This window comes from Rousettus aegyptiacus, unplaced genomic scaffold (genome assembly GCF_014176215.1).
Source record: "Rousettus aegyptiacus isolate mRouAeg1 unplaced genomic scaffold, mRouAeg1.p scaffold_m13_p_2, whole genome shotgun sequence".
In the NCBI taxonomy this organism is placed as follows: domain Eukaryota; kingdom Metazoa; phylum Chordata; class Mammalia; order Chiroptera; family Pteropodidae; genus Rousettus; species Rousettus aegyptiacus.
The window spans coordinates 177,193,251-177,207,256 of record NW_023416295.1 but is presented as its reverse complement, the minus strand read 5'-3'; the positions used below and the strand labels follow the sequence as shown (position 1 = coordinate 177,207,256).

The following is a 14,006-nucleotide window of genomic DNA, read 5'->3' as shown; positions in this document are numbered from 1 at the left end:
CTTGTTTTTTAACTTCCTTTTTTGATAAAAAGTGGGCATCCCTGCCAGACACTGGTAAGTTTTGGGTCCCCGGCAGTAGGGGCTGAGAGGGCCATGGCGTGGGTTCGGTTCAGGGCTGAAGAGGTGAAGGTCTGGCCTGGCCGGTTGGAGTGGGGGGTGGGGGCGGCCGAGATGCTGTGAGGAGTGGCCCCCTCCTATCCCGGATGTGCATGGAGGGCATTCTCAAGCACTGGGGACAGGTCCCGGAGTTGGGGGTCAGGTGAGGGGACAGAAGGAAGCAGATTGTCAGCAAGGAGGGGACAAGTCTGGGTGGGGGGTGGGTCGCCAAAGAGGGGAAGGGATGTTTCAGTGTGGGGGCATTGGCTAGGATTTGGGGAGTGGTCCCACACCTTCCCTGGGCCCCCAACTCCTACTCAGCACACCCCTGCCCTGTAACGTGAGGCTGCCCGCGAGGGGTCAGCAGGAGGACGCAGTGACCCCGCCTCAAGTCCAGGAGGCCCCAAGGCAGATGGGGCTGCAGAGGCCAGAAGTGGGGCAAGTTCAAGTCCAGAGTGGAACCGAGAGAAAGGCTCCGAGTCACTGCCTACCTCCAGGCGCTGACGATCAGCTGGTGTGTCCCCAGCGCGAGTCCCCAGGGACATACGGGGGTGGGGGCGTGGGGGTGGAAGTCATCTGGGGACCACGGAGGAGTTGTTAGGGTACTCGCAGGCGTCTTCCCTTAGGAGGTTGGAGTGCTGAGGCTCCTGGGAACACGTCAAGGCCCAGCAGTCAATTACCCCTGGAAAATGCAGGGGCGTGGCCGGCCCGTTCCCAGTCTGAGGATGGGGGTGCTGGGGCCCGCCCGCCTGGGAGAGAACCGCGAGGGCGCCGGGGTCCCCGGTCTGTCTCTGAGCACCTCCCCAGTGCTGAGGCCTGGGCTCGCCCGAGGCCCGGGGCGCTCCGGGGTGGCGCCCAGGCCGAGGGGTACTAGCTGCGCGGCGCGTACCTGAGCCCGAACCGGGCCGAACCCGCCCAGCGCCCCGGCGCGCCAGCCGCGGTCGGGGACGCGAGGGGCGCGGGGGGGGGGGGCGCCCAGCCCGGCCCGCCCCCCGCGTTCCCACCCTCGCCTCCCCTCCCTCTCTCCCCGCCCTCCCCGTCGGGGGCGGGGCCGCTGCTCCCGCGCGCTCCGGCCCCTCCTCGGCCACACAAAGGCCCGTCTCCATGGCAGCCGCGCGGGCCGGAGCGCAGCGCCGATCGCGGCCCGGGCGCCATCGAGCCTCGGCGGCGGACGTGCAGGTACGGAAATCGGGGTACGGGGCTGGCGAGCCGGCAGCTCTGGTCGGGGGGCTTCGCCCCTAGCGCCGCTACACGCCGGCCTGCGGCGCACGGGGTGCGGGGACCCGGGGCAGCTGCCGCTCCTCGGAGGGCGACTCGGGCCTCGGCCGCAGTCCGTGTGCCCCTCGGGCCGGGCCGGGCCGCTCCGCCCCACGCTCCTTCAGGTGGAAGCCGGCCTGGCGCAGCCGAGGGCTCCCAGCAGGGCGCTGCGCCCTCTCCCGCCGCCCGCGTCGCTCCGGAGCCTCTCGAAACCCCCTGGTTCCCGACCCTCCCCCCGGGCCCAGGCACCCCCACTCGCTCCACCACCACCACCACCCTGCGTCTCTCCAGCCCCCGAGATCCGGTCCCAGGGCGGAGACAGCCCCTGTTGTGCAAGCGCTCCGCACCCACCCCACCCGGCTTTCCCCAGGGGCCGGACCTGCCGGCAGGCCTCGGCAGCCCCCACCCCCTTGGGACTCCTCGTGAGGGGCGGGGGCCCGGACCGCGCCGCCCAGGCTGTTGGTGGACGCAGGGTCCCGGGTCGGGACTAGGAGCGCCCAGCAGCAGCCCCGGGCAAGCCCGGGTGGCCCCAGGCCCGCTTCTTCCTAGGCCCGTGTGGACAGACCCGCTGAGGTTTGTTGGTGTGGCGTTTGGGTGGACCCGCTGGACACAGAAGTCTCGGAGCGGGTCGTGGGTGAGGGGTGTACTTAGTGCTTGGGGCCTGCCCCTCACCCTTCACCTCTGTGTGCCGCTTTTGCAGAAAGCCTTCCTGGACGGGCCTCTCCTGCCCTCTGCTCGGGCTGCTTGGCAGATTTGTGGGGTCCGTGAGCTCAAGAGCCCCCGAGCTTCCTGCCATGTCATTGGGCTCCTCTTCCCAACAACCGAGAAAAAGAAGGAAGGGGTCTCTCAGCACCTACCATGACCTGTGCTGGGGGTCAGGGCTGGGGTGAGGCTGGGCCCCAAAGCTGGCGGAATGTTCTGGGCCATGAGAGGGTTCTCTGGGCCGTGCCTGTTCCGGGGAGCCCCCTTCATGTCTGACTTAGGCCCCTGGCCCTGCCTGCCTGCTCAGGGCTGTGCCCTGTGTTGTGGGAGAGCATGGCAGCCCACAGGGGAGCCTAAGAGCGCCCCTCTTATGCCCTGAGGGGAGGGTCCCCTGGAGGGGAGGCCCAGCACCCCACCTGGGCCTGCTGGGTATGTTTTGTGGCGTGACAGCTTTTAGGAATCCCTGGAACACAGCGTGAGCAGGTGGGCTGGCAGATCTGGGCCTCCCACCCCCTGCCACCCCACCTACCGGGGGCCACCTCAGTCTGAGGGGGGACCCTGAGTCCTGGCCAGGGATTCTTTGCCCCAGGAGGGGAGAGAAGTTACTGACAGAAACAAGGTTTGGAATGTGAGTCCCCTCCCCCGCCGGCCGCCTGCCAGGAAGGAATTATTTTGGATTATCCAGCCATGTCCAGCCGCCCAAAAGGGAAGGCTGCAGCCAGGGAAAGGGATCCACTTCCGGGGCCTCTGGTCGAGAGCCCCAGGAGGGCGGGACTGGCAAGTCTGGGCAGCTCAGCCACCACCTCCCCCGCTGCTCAGACCGAGTGGGGGCGGGGAGGGAGGGGATGCGTCACCCTCGGGAGAAGGCCCCAGGTCAGCCCCAGCGGGGCCTGCTGAGCAAGTCTGGGTGGGGGGGGGCTGTGGGCAGGAAGAGCGCTGGCCCTGTCCAAGGGGCCTGGCTGGAGGACCCCCCTTCACCCCCAGAATCCCTTGCCCCAGGGGCTCCAAGCCCCCCCCCAGAGCCAGGCTCAGGGACACACCTTGGGCGAGTCACTCACACTCCATACTTCAGAGGTGACGGGGAGCAGGTAGGGGTGTGACTGAGGCTGCCTGGGGTGGGGCCCTGGGGACTCCTACAGGGCTGAGGCTGACTCAGGCCACCCAACTGCCCCCAGACCGACCCCCTGACCAGCAGCTGACGGCACAGCCTTGTCTAAGCCCCCCTGACAGCCCGGCTCTCACCCCTTACACTGCCCCACTTGACTGAGCTGTCCGTCAGCCCGTCCCACAGGTGGGCGGGCCGAGGCCATGGGTCCCTGTGAGCAGCCATGTGGGGGCGCTGCTTCTGCCAGGTGGACCACCTGGGTCCATGCTGTGTGTGCCTGCAGCCATGCCCCCAGCAACCCCTGCGGGGACCCCACTGAAGATGGGGAGCTGGCATCTGGGAAGGAGTGGAGGAGGCCCAGGGCCTGGCCTTAGCCCAAGCGAGCAGAGCAGAAGAGATTGGGTTGGAAGGCACTGGGGTGGGCTGGCAGCCTGCAGAGGGTCCATATGGTCTGGCTCCTCTCCCCCAGGAGGGCCAGGCTGCAGGCGCTCGTGCCCTCCGAGGACCTAGGCCATTCTGGGGACGTCATGGTGTTCTGCTGCCTGCCTCGTGCTGTATCCTGGGTCCAGAGCTGACGACCTCCTTGGGACTTCGGGTGGGGAGAGGCTGTGGGTGCCAGCGTCCTCCCACGTGGCCCCGTCTCTGATCTGGGCAGGGCCACACTGACATGCCAGGCCCTCTACCTCCCACGAGCAGGAAGCCCTCACTGGTGTCACGCCTCGGTCTCGGTCCTCCTTGCTGCAGCCGCAGGCCGCCGCCCCCCCCCCTTGGCCTGGCGGGTGGGGAGTAAGCTTGTTTCCCCTGCCGGGGTCCCTGCCTTGGATCCGGGCGCCATGGAGGGGAAGGTGAGCTATCCACCTGGCCAGTTGAGAGGGGAGCTCCACTCCCTCCGAGTGGAGGCAGGGTCTCTGCCAGCCAGAGCCACCAGCTGGGGGCAGGGGCTGGGCAGAGCCTCCCCCAGACGCTAATGGCTATTTGTGTTCGGGGTGGGGCCTGGTGCTAATTGTCTTTGGTCTCAAATGGCAGGCTGGGGAAGGTAGGAGCAGTGGCCTGCAGTTGACTGGGGGGGGGGAGGGTGGGGGGCGCTGGGGTGCATGGGGCCTGAGCGCATAGCACCCTGCTTCCCCTTTCTCTCCAGGCCGCGATGGAAGTGGTCCCTTCACGCTCTTCCCCTTGGTGGTTTCACATCCTGACGGGCTCTGGCTTCTCTCGGCCCCTGCTGGGCAAGAACCCTGCCCTGTCCTGGGCGCCCCCTGGCTAGCTGCTCTCCAGCCCTCCCCTACCTCAGGGAGCACGGAATGGGGGGGGGTGCTCTGTTCCTCTGTGACAGTGACTGGACCCAGGTCCCCAGGTGGAGCCCAGGGAGCCAGGGGCGGCAGCCAGGCTGCTCATGGGGACGCCTGCAGGTCTGGCCTGTCCCGTGTGGGGCCCCACAGCAGAGTCCCTGTCACGGCGAGCAGCCCAGGGCTGGTCTGCAGCTGGAGTTTCTGTTTCCCGCCCTTGTCACCCCTGAGCACCCTGTTGCACACAGACTGGCCCACCCACTGCTGTCCCCCACCGTGGCTTCCGCCCACCCGAGTGCCCGGTTGCGGCGCGCTGGGCTGGGATCAGGGGCGTCTGCAGACGGGGCCCAGCTCTGTGCAGACTCCCGCTCTTCATCCCCTGAGACTGTGCGACTTCTGAGAGCAGGCAGTTCCCCGTCCGGGTGCCAGGTGACTCCCGGCCTGAGCGGGGGCCTGTGGGGAGGGGAGGGGAGATTTTGGGGTGCAGCCTGGGTTCTGACCCCAGTACTGCCACAGCCCTGCCCTGGATGTGTCACTTCCGGTGAGGAGACTGGACCCTGGGGTGCTGTCACCCTCCTCAGGAAGAGCCAGAAAGAAAAAAGAGTTTGAAGTCTGCCTTTCAGGAGGCACCTGTGTCAACACGGCAGTGAGGCTGAGCACCTGCCGCCGAGGCCGGGCTGGTTCCGGCGGGGCCTTTCCCACGCTGGCCTTCTGCTCCTGTCTGTGACCCCAAGCCAGTGCGCCACCTGGGCAGGGCACGGGCCATGGTGGGGCCTTGTTGGGGGGCGCCATCGGCTCCCGTCCAGGCACCCTGCTAGAGGCCGGGGCTGTTCCAGGGTCCTGGGAGGCCACAGCAGTATGTACTGTGGGCCGCGTGGGTGACAGTGGGAACAGGGTGATTGGCTTGGTGCCCCCTGGGGCTGGTGCTGTTGTCACCCCGTTCTCGGAGTGCCTGGGGAAGGGGTGCTGGGCAGGGGTCTGAGGACAGCCCTGGGAGGCCAGGGAGCGCGGGTCTGTCTCGGAGTGCGAGGAGGCCGATGGCGTGCAAGGTTCAGAGACCGTGGGATGGCAGCTTGGCCATGGGGTGACCCGGGCAGTGTGGAGGCCCCACTACAGGGATGTAAGTTTTGGGACTGATTGGAGGTGGCAGCTCGGGCTGCCCCCGTCCCGCCCAGCATTCAGGAGAAGCCGTTCTCAGTTGAGCTGGGCAGGTTGGCAGGGGTGAGCGCTGTGGGTGGGAGGGTCTCCAGCATGGGCCATCTGCTCCCTCAGTCTTAGACATGCTGCCCGGACTGGCCAGGGGACTTGGGGGGCTTGGTCTCCCCACACCCGCCTTGGCGTCAGGCCTGATTTGGGGGGCCACCCTGAAGTACTTCAGGCCCGGGAACAGATGTCAGGATGGGGGATGGGAGGCCAAACAGGAAGAAGGGGGCGACCCAGACGGGCCTGTCCCCCAGGCCCAGCAGTGCTTCCTGGAGGTGGCCCAGGCCCCACCCCTGTGGGTGGCAGCTCCTCCCTCAACTGAGTGAGCAGCTGAGCGGTGAAGGGGCTGGGCCTGGCCCCGGGGAGCTGGGGGCTCCTTCCTGTGCAATCCCAGGCACCTTGCCGCCCCCCATCATGACCCGCCGGTGGCCCTACCTCGCTCTGGGCCAGGCATCTCCTCAGTGGGAATCTGGCCGCCCTGGCCTCCGGAAGCCTTGCGTGCTTGCCCACTGGCCCACCCCTAGCCTGGCCTCCAGACCCTGCCCAGCAGCCCGAGCGCCTGGCACCGCGCCTGGACCCCGGCCTCGCCTGCATGGGAGACTCGCACTGTCCCTCTGCTCAGGTGGCCCTGCCCTCACCGTTCCCGCACACAGCCCCTCCCTCAAGGCCAGCTCCAGGCCCGCCCAGCTCTGCCAGGCCTCTCATCCCCTCTGGGCATCCTGGGCTGACCCAGTGCTGGGGCTGGCCAAGACCCCTCCCACCCACAGCTCAAGTGCTCAGGGTCTCTCTGTCCTGGGGACACTCTGGGTGTTGGGGCGGGACCCCTGTTGGCAGGGTTCCCATCGACAGCACAGACATGGGCTCCTGCACATGTGTGGTCACGAGTATGTGAGTGGGGGCTGGCATGCCAGCTTGGCACAGCGCCCCAAGCTAATTGTGGGGTTCGGCTGTGATGGAGGAGGTGGGGCTGGGGTGACCGCTGAGGCCCTGACAGACTGACAGGGAGATTACAGGCCTTGTTCGCTTCTCCCTTGCTTGCGCCCTCACCCATCAGCCCCCCACGCCCACCCCTGCCTCCTACACACGGCCCGGGAAAGGGGCTGTGGGTGGGGGCTGGTCCTGGGCCGTCTGCAGTCGCTGTGAGCCTCGGGCTGCCCTGGCCAGCAGCCTCCAGCTGGCTGTGGAAGGTGAGCCTACAGAAGGGAGGGTGGTGGGCGCAGCCCCCGCGGCGGGTTGGTGGGTGGGGGCGGGTGCCGATGGGCGGGGCAGCAGACACCAGAGGCTCATACCTGTCATTGGGCCCACGAGACTGCCCCCAGCCTCTCCGAGGTAGGGGCAGAGCACATGGCTACACACACGGGAGCCTCTGGCAGCTCTCTGAACTGCCCCAGCGGGCCGGGAGGGCGCCCTGGTGCGTCTGTCGCCCTGCCTGGCCCCCCTCCTGCAGCCAGCCCTAACCCGAGTGTGGCCGCTCCCAATGCCCCGCCCCTTTCCCATCCCTCCCGAGCTGACCCCACGATCCCCTGGTGAAGTTCTCCTGGGAGAGTGACTTGCCGTGGTGCCAGTCCCCCCCTTGTCATCCTTTCACCGGATGCGGCTGAGGCCGCCGTGTGTCGCGGCGCCCCGCGGGCTCCTGGGCGCCGGAGGGTGGGGACTCGTCCCCGCGCCTCCATCACGCAGCGCCTGCCGTGGCGCACAGCACGTTCTCAGGGGCTTCGGGCTGCACAGGCGGGACGAGCGAGCGGCCCCGCTTTGGGTGGGCCCCACGGGTGCGGGGTTGCCCGCCGAGGATGTGGAGCTGTGGCCGGTTCCGATCCGGTCGAGGGCCGCGGGCCGTGCCGCGCCACGTCAGGCGGGGAGCGCGGAGGCGTTGCAGACTGCCGAACCCCCCTTCCGTCCTGGGGGCTGCCCTCAGGGCCCGCGTGGGTATTCTTTTTTCTTATTAGGAAATTGTTTTACAAACAAGAGATTTAAAAATTAATTAGCACATGTCACGAGTTGGCGCAAACAGACATAGGTTGGTTCTCGCGGTAGCGCGAGCATCTGCACGACACACCCCCGGCCCTGGCCCCGGCCCCGGCCCCGGCCCTGGCCCCGGCCCCGGCCCCGGCCCCGGCCCCTGCCGGCACGAGAGGGGGCCCCCGCTGCCCCTCTGCAACCGGGCTCTGCCCGAGGCCCAGTCGGGCAGGCTTCCTGCTCCTGGGGCTGCCATTCCCGGCTTTCCTGCGTCCACGCTTCTGACACGCGGAAGTGGGGGAGGGGTGCGAGGTACCGGGATGACCGTCTCGCTGGGGCACGGACTGGCCTCCCGGAGCAGGCGAGGTTGTGACCCGTGTTGCGTTGATACCGCTTGTCACTTTGTTGGCACCCACGTGGCTATTCTCGAACAGAATAATTTGTTGAAACTGTTCGCAAGTTTTTCTAAGCCACCTTGCCCCTTGAGGCAGCCGCGCGGGTGGGACTCTGGACTGGGTCGACACCCACGGCTAGAGGCTGCAGGTGTCACAGTGGTGGTGTGGGGGTGGGGGGTGGCCAGCCACACGCCTTCGTCCTCCGGCTTTGCCAGTTGAACTCTTGAGATACCTGAGGACAAGGGCTGGATTCACACACCCCGGAGGCCGGGGCCTGAGGGGGCCGATGCAGCCCGGAGCAGCATCAGAGGCTGCCGCGGTGGGGCTGAGGTGCCCAGGCTGGGGTGGGGTCGGGTCAGGAGGAGCTGTGGTTTTCTGGGCACACTCCTCTTGGCCTTGGGTCTTGGGCCTGTGACCTCACTGCCACCAGCCAGGGGTGACTTTTCATGCCGGGCCCCAGAGCCCAGACCGCTGAGGAAGGCTGGCCAGTCCCTCCCAGCCCAGGCGGGGGCTAGGCGGTCTGACCCACCGCCTAGGCTGGCAGAAGGAGAAGCCTCCAGGGCTGGCGGGAGGAGGCTGCGACACCCTATACCTGGGAGGTGTCCTGTGGGAGGCTCCGGTGGCTGACGAGGCTCAGCTAGGACGTCAGTCTGTCCTTAGAGACCCGCCCAGCCCCACCCTCGGTAGCTGTGTGGGAAGGGCTTGGCTTTCCCCCGCGTGAGTCAGGTCGCGCAGACCCAGCCCCGGGTCGCGGGCCGCGCTGGCGGCTGCTGGGGCGCGATTGGCCGGCGGCGGACCCTGGGCCGGGGGCGGAGCCGAGAGCGCCCAGGCAGGTGGCGGCGGCGGCGCCAGACTCCAGGTGAGCGCTCCCGGTGCCCACGTGGCCGCCGCCGTCATTGTCGCCGGAGCGCAGGCGAGCCCTGCGACCCGGGCGAGACCGCAGCGGGGCGCGGGCGGCGCCCCAGGAGCGGCCGCGGCCGCGGGCCTTTCCCCTGGGAAGCCGGCGGCGCCGGTCTGGGGGCGGCTCGCGCGCCGAGCTCGGACCCCGGCCTCGACCCCAGCCCGGCAGGTACCCCGGCGCGGCCAGCTGGAGACCGGCGGAGGCTTGAGGTACGCGCGGGCGGCGCGGCGCTGTTTTGTCTCCTCTGATTTGTTTAAGGCTCCCGGCCGATTGCGGATTTGCATTTTCGTTGCTGAGCGGAGGCCTGGTTCCCGGGCCCCGCCAGCTGCCCAGCGGGGGAGGGGCGGCTCCCACCTTCCCTGACCTGTTGCCAACCAACGAGGGGACAGCCACTCACCTTCGGGTGCCTCTTGACCTGTCCTGGTGGGGGGGCGGCCTCCACTCCGTCAGAGGTTGGCTCTTTCACCCCCTCAATTGAGGGTTCCTTCTGCCCTCCTATAGTGCTAGGAACCGCCAGGCACTCGCCGTTGGGGGGCAGTGGGGGCCGTTCCCGACCGGCTAAGCCTTCGCCTGTCTGCAGTCCGTCCTGAGCCCGTGGGCCGGCTGGCCTGGCCAGAGGTGGCCCGGGGCTGGACCCCTCCTCCCGGGGCCTGCCTGCTTTCCCTTGCTGTGATTTTAATGGTAAGAAGTTGCCCAATCTGCGTGTGCTGAAGGTAGCGGGGTGGAAGGAACCCACACCTGAGCGCCCTCCTCCAGACGGGGCAGGGACCTGGGAAAGGGGAAACTGGCGGCTGGGCCCCGGCCTGCGCTCGAGAGCGCTCTGCCCTTCCTCTTTTGGCATCTCCTGTTTACCTTTCCTGCCGGGGTGCAGGGGCCTGGCAGCTCTGCGTAGGAAGACGAAACCTGAGGAGGGAGCCACAGGGGACCCAGCTGGCGAGGGCTCCTGCCGCTCCCTGTGCCGGAGCCGCCTGGGCTGTGGAGGAGGGGCCCGGCTCCCCAGAGTCCCCCGTCCCTCATCAGCGTCCTGGCTGGGGGAGGAGACGCCGCTGTGGGTGACGTTTGAGGACCAGGTGCAGGGGGCACGTGTGCTTTGGGCTCCCCCGGGTGTGTGTCACCCCCTTCCTGGTTTGCAGGGCTCAGACCACAGGTTCCCATCCAGCGGATCCTGTGGTTGACCTTGCTCACGGAGGGCCTGCCAGCGAAGGCCGCAGACCGTAGAGGGTGAGGGCCGGTCTTTCAGAGCCAGGTCAGGGTGGGTGGCAGTTTCCCAGGGGACCAGCAAGAGCAGAGACGTGGTGACACCCTGAGGCCTACCTTCTCCGCACACATGGGTTCACTCACGCCACATGGCAGCCCCCCAGGTTCCGTGCCCTTGTCACCCCTGTGCCACACATGGGGAAACTGAGGCACAGTGGGCTTCGTAAACAGTCCACATAACCCAGGCAGAAAATATTAAAGCTGGGGTTTGAACCTTATGGTCTGGTTCCAGAGTTCTGTTCTTTGGGACCCCCCCCCCTGCACCCCCATGCAGCTGCATTAGGTATGTGTAGCTGCGGGGTGGGTGCCATGGGTGCTCAAGAGAATGGCCTTCTCAGGGTGGAGGGAGTGACCCCTCCTAAGAGCTAGAGGTCAAGGTTGGCTTTGGGGGCCAGGACTAGGTGGTTGAGAGCAGAGGTACCCCTGAGTACTTGGTGGCTAAGGAAGGGGAGGGTCCAGGTTTCATCCTGCAGGCCCCTGGTGAGGGTGGCTGTGGGGGGTAGGCAGGTGGGCATGTGTGGGCTCAAGAAGATGTCCTTTGGAAGAGGCCGGCCTCCCTTGGCCTTGCCTACAACAGACACACTCGCCACCAGGAGCCTGGGCCAGTGGAGGGCTGGAGGCTGAGGGGACAGGCCTAGGGGCACGCAGAGGAGACTGGTGTGAGTTCCTCTGAGGTGGCGAGCCTCACGCTCTCCCGCTTGTGTGCTGCGGACGCCCGGCGAGCCTCTACCTGGGCCTGCAGCAGCAGTGAGGCCGGGCCGGTCCTGGCTTTCTCGTGAGGCGAGTGTGCTGAAGCCCTGCGGTTTGGCCTCTGATCCCTCCTTTCACAAAGGTTGCCTTGAGTGCCCAGGGCAAAAGGACCCCCTCACCTCCCGCTCCCGGGGGTCCTGGTTAACCTTTTCCTGCTCAGCTAGGGGCCGAGGGTGCCAGAGGGTTTCTTGCTGCAGGAAAGTGCTGCCTCGTGCACAAGTGCCACCTCCCTGTGCGCCTTGCTCCCGCTGGTCCCTCTTGAACCCCGCATAGGTCCGGTCCTGGGTCCCGCCCTCCTGGGAGGTGACCGTGTTGGACTGTGTGCTGCTGCACGAGGCCGGTGGAACACAGGGGTGGGCGGGGGGAGGCAGGGACCGACCCCGGCGGAGGAGGTGTTGGAGGCATCGGAGGGGCTTGGTGGCTGAGCCTGGGTCGGGGAGTGGGGGGCGTGGGTCTGGGAAAGGCCAGGAGAGATCACAGGGCTTGTAGGGGATGGGCCGGGGAGGAGGCCATCGTCTGTTATGTGTCTCTCTTTGTATTTAGTCAAGAATATGTGAATATGCTCTTATAAAGTTTTTTATAAAGTGGAAAACGAAATTACTTGGCCGTCCCAGCCCCCTCCTTCCTGCCCCCAGTGTGGGTGCAGGCTTCTCGAACTCAGCGGTTAGACCCTGGTGTGCCCACGCAGATGCCTAGAACCCTGTGCCACAGCCGCCCCGCGCCTCGTGGGGTCGGCACGGACTACTCCGTGGTTTCTCCGGGTCCTCTGGTTGGGTGCTGGGTGGTTGCCAGATTTCCTCTGTAGTGAGCTGCTGAGAAGTGCCCTGGCTGCCCGGACCCTGGGGCGTGTATCCAGGAGAGGAGACAATAGCTAGTGGACAGGCTCCCCTGAGGCTTCTCCTGAATGAATCGTTCGGTCCTTACAAACCCCCAGGGGGAGCTCACTCTGACTGTCTGCATTTCGCAGATGGAGAAGTGAGACACAGAAGAGTTAAGTAACTTGCCCAAGGTCACACAGCTAGTAAGTAGAATGGTGGGGGTCGCGGGTATGTCCATTTCTTGAAGGCAGTTTTTGTTTTAATCACAGTGCTATGTGTCTAGTTAAAAAAGACAGACAGTGGCAACACACTTATAATAAGAAATGGCTCCTTCCCTTGTTTCTTCTGCCTTTTTTGAGCAGAGGAGAGAGGTGTGTGTCAGGTTTGGATTCTGGGAAGACCAAGTGGGTGTGTCTGCACCCCAATGGGGTGCTGGGCTAGGGGCATGAAGAAAGAGAGGAGGTCGGGAGTCTCATGCTCCAGGATGACAGAGGCAAAATGGGGTCCCACGGGCTGCTCCCCACACCCCCAGACATGGAGCAGAGGAAACCGGTCCAAGCAGGCCAGGCTTGCGGTGAGACCGCTGTCTCTCCTTTGCTTCCTAGAGAATTTCGATGCCAGCCCGGAGCAGAGACTGAGCTGGACTTCTGGAGCCTCGGTGAGTGGGGGCTGGGCCCGCTTGGGAAGGCAGGGGGCTACAGCCATGCAGCGAGGCCGGCGGTGCCTTCCATGACTGCCGTGTGACCAGAGTTCTGGTGAACGGTCTGCTCCAACCCAAGCTCCTTGCCTTGGGCGCCACTGCCAGGCCCCCGGTTCTCTGAGGCCAGGCTTTCCTTGGGGGGTGGGGGCTCTGCGGTGAGGCCAGAGAGGTGTTTGTGCACTGGTGTGCTGGGTTCTGGGACATCAGGGCTGGGAATTTGGGCTTGGGAGGAAAGGGCGCCTGTCCAGACGCTTTCCGGGCCAGCGGCGGGCTGGAGTTGGTGTGACTTCTTGGAAGTGCACCTCCACGCTCCAGCCAGGAAGGCGGCCGTCCGATGCCCCTGAGGAAATCCCCGCTGCCCGGTAAGCGGGGGTCCCGGGCTGCGCTCAAAACAGGAAGTGCCCATTCCAGGAACACCACAGGCAGGAAGCGTTGCTGGCTGTGCCTGGCGCCGCCTGCTCAGCCTGTGGCCTGAGCTCTGCCTCTGGTCAGACGGGTCACCCTTTGCTCCTGGGCCTGGCCAGGCAGGTCACCTGAGGCTTTGTTTGTTCAGGAAGTGGAGGGGGGCCGCTGCCTGCGGAGTGTGACCCCAGCCCCTCCTGCCAGCAGATGGCCTGGGCTTAGCACTGGGCATTTGAGCTTTACTCTGCCCACTCGCAGGTCACCCAGAGAGGGGTCCTGGGGCGGGAGCCTGGTTTGGCCCCGCCTGCTCTCACGGGATGGACAGGGAAGCAGCAGGGTGTCACCCCCCCCCCCCCCCCCCCCGTCGCCTCGATAGTGATCGACACTCAGTGTACCAGCAATGGGGGCCCCTGGGGCAGAGCACAGGGCTGGGCTCCTGCCCTAGGGGACTCAGGTGGACAGCTAACCAGAGCGAGCCCGGAGCATTCTTTCACGCGCTGTGATGGCAAAGCTGTGAGCCCGCAGGTTGAGGGAGGGCCCAGCGTCAGAGCCGAGCTTTTTCAGAAGGGGGAGCCGCTAGCGGTCCCCCGCTTGGTCGGCTCTGGGTCCAAATCCTGGCCGCACGCCTCTGCCCAGCAGAGGGGCCTGGGCACTGATCCATTTGGGCCGGTGGGGGCTGCCCCAGGGGTGGCCTGGGTTCCGGCGGCTCTGGCCCCGCCCCCGCCCCCGCCTCCGAGCTCCCTCCGGGCGGGGAGACATTCCAGTCATTCCCGGCTCGCCCGGGGCCGCGGCCGCAGCCGGAGCTGGAGCCGCAGCAGGAGCCTCAGCCGCAGCCGCGCGGCGCGAAGCGGGCACTCGGGTGCAGGGCCAGGGGGGCCGGGCCAGGCAGGGAGGGCCAGCATGGGCGCCAGGCCGAGGGGCCGGGACGCGCCCGTCCCGCTGGCGCCGCCGTGTGGACTTTGGGCCCAGGCGCGCGGGAGGCGGGGCCGCGGGGCTGCGGGGCGCAGGGGAGGGGCCGCGTGCCGCCCCTGGCCTTCCCGTGCCCTCCCGTGCCCCAGCGGCCGGGCCACCGCCTGGCCCTGCACATCCGGCTCGCGTCTGGGGGTCTCTCCAGCTGCGTCGTCCTCCCCTAGACAGACGGCCAAGCGGAGTCTGAGATGGTAGGGCCCCCTCCCCGGAGG

At 67.0% G+C, this 14,006-nt stretch overlaps 2 protein-coding genes and 1 long non-coding RNA gene across 6 annotated transcripts in view; 1 reads left to right on the top strand and 2 right to left on the bottom strand.

Moving 5' to 3' along the window:
* Position 1: 1 nt before the first annotated feature.
* LOC118613831 lies at positions 2 to 1,023 on the bottom strand. The gene is made up of 2 exons (XR_004955943.1): positions 588 to 1,023; positions 2 to 229 (listed from the first exon to the last, which is right to left on the bottom strand). It is a non-coding gene; the product is annotated as an uncharacterized LOC118613831 (long non-coding RNA).
* A 107-nt stretch (positions 1,024 to 1,130) lies between these two features.
* Positions 1,131 to 14,006, top strand: part of PLXNB2 (plexin B2) — a 28,203-nt gene continuing 15,327 nt past the window's right edge. The window contains exons 1-3 of one of the 4 annotated variants that reach the window (XM_036237765.1): positions 1,212 to 1,275; positions 11,873 to 11,926; positions 12,329 to 12,381. The gene's annotated coding sequence lies outside the window, so the exon portion shown is untranslated. Of the gene's footprint in view, positions 1,276 to 11,872; positions 11,927 to 12,328; positions 12,382 to 14,006 lie in introns of all 4 variants that reach the window. The other 3 variants (XM_036237764.1, XM_036237763.1, XM_036237762.1) reach the window with 3 other exon arrangements.
* On the bottom strand, positions 7,792 to 12,829 carry LOC118613612 (collagen alpha-1(I) chain-like). The gene is made up of 5 exons (XM_036235899.1): positions 12,498 to 12,829; positions 11,025 to 11,232; positions 10,728 to 10,789; positions 9,296 to 9,944; positions 7,792 to 8,229 (listed from the first exon to the last, which is right to left on the bottom strand). The coding sequence occupies exons 1-5, from the start codon at positions 12,827 to 12,829 to the stop codon at positions 8,149 to 8,151; spliced, it is 1,332 nt and encodes a 443-aa protein (XP_036091792.1). The 3' UTR covers positions 7,792 to 8,148.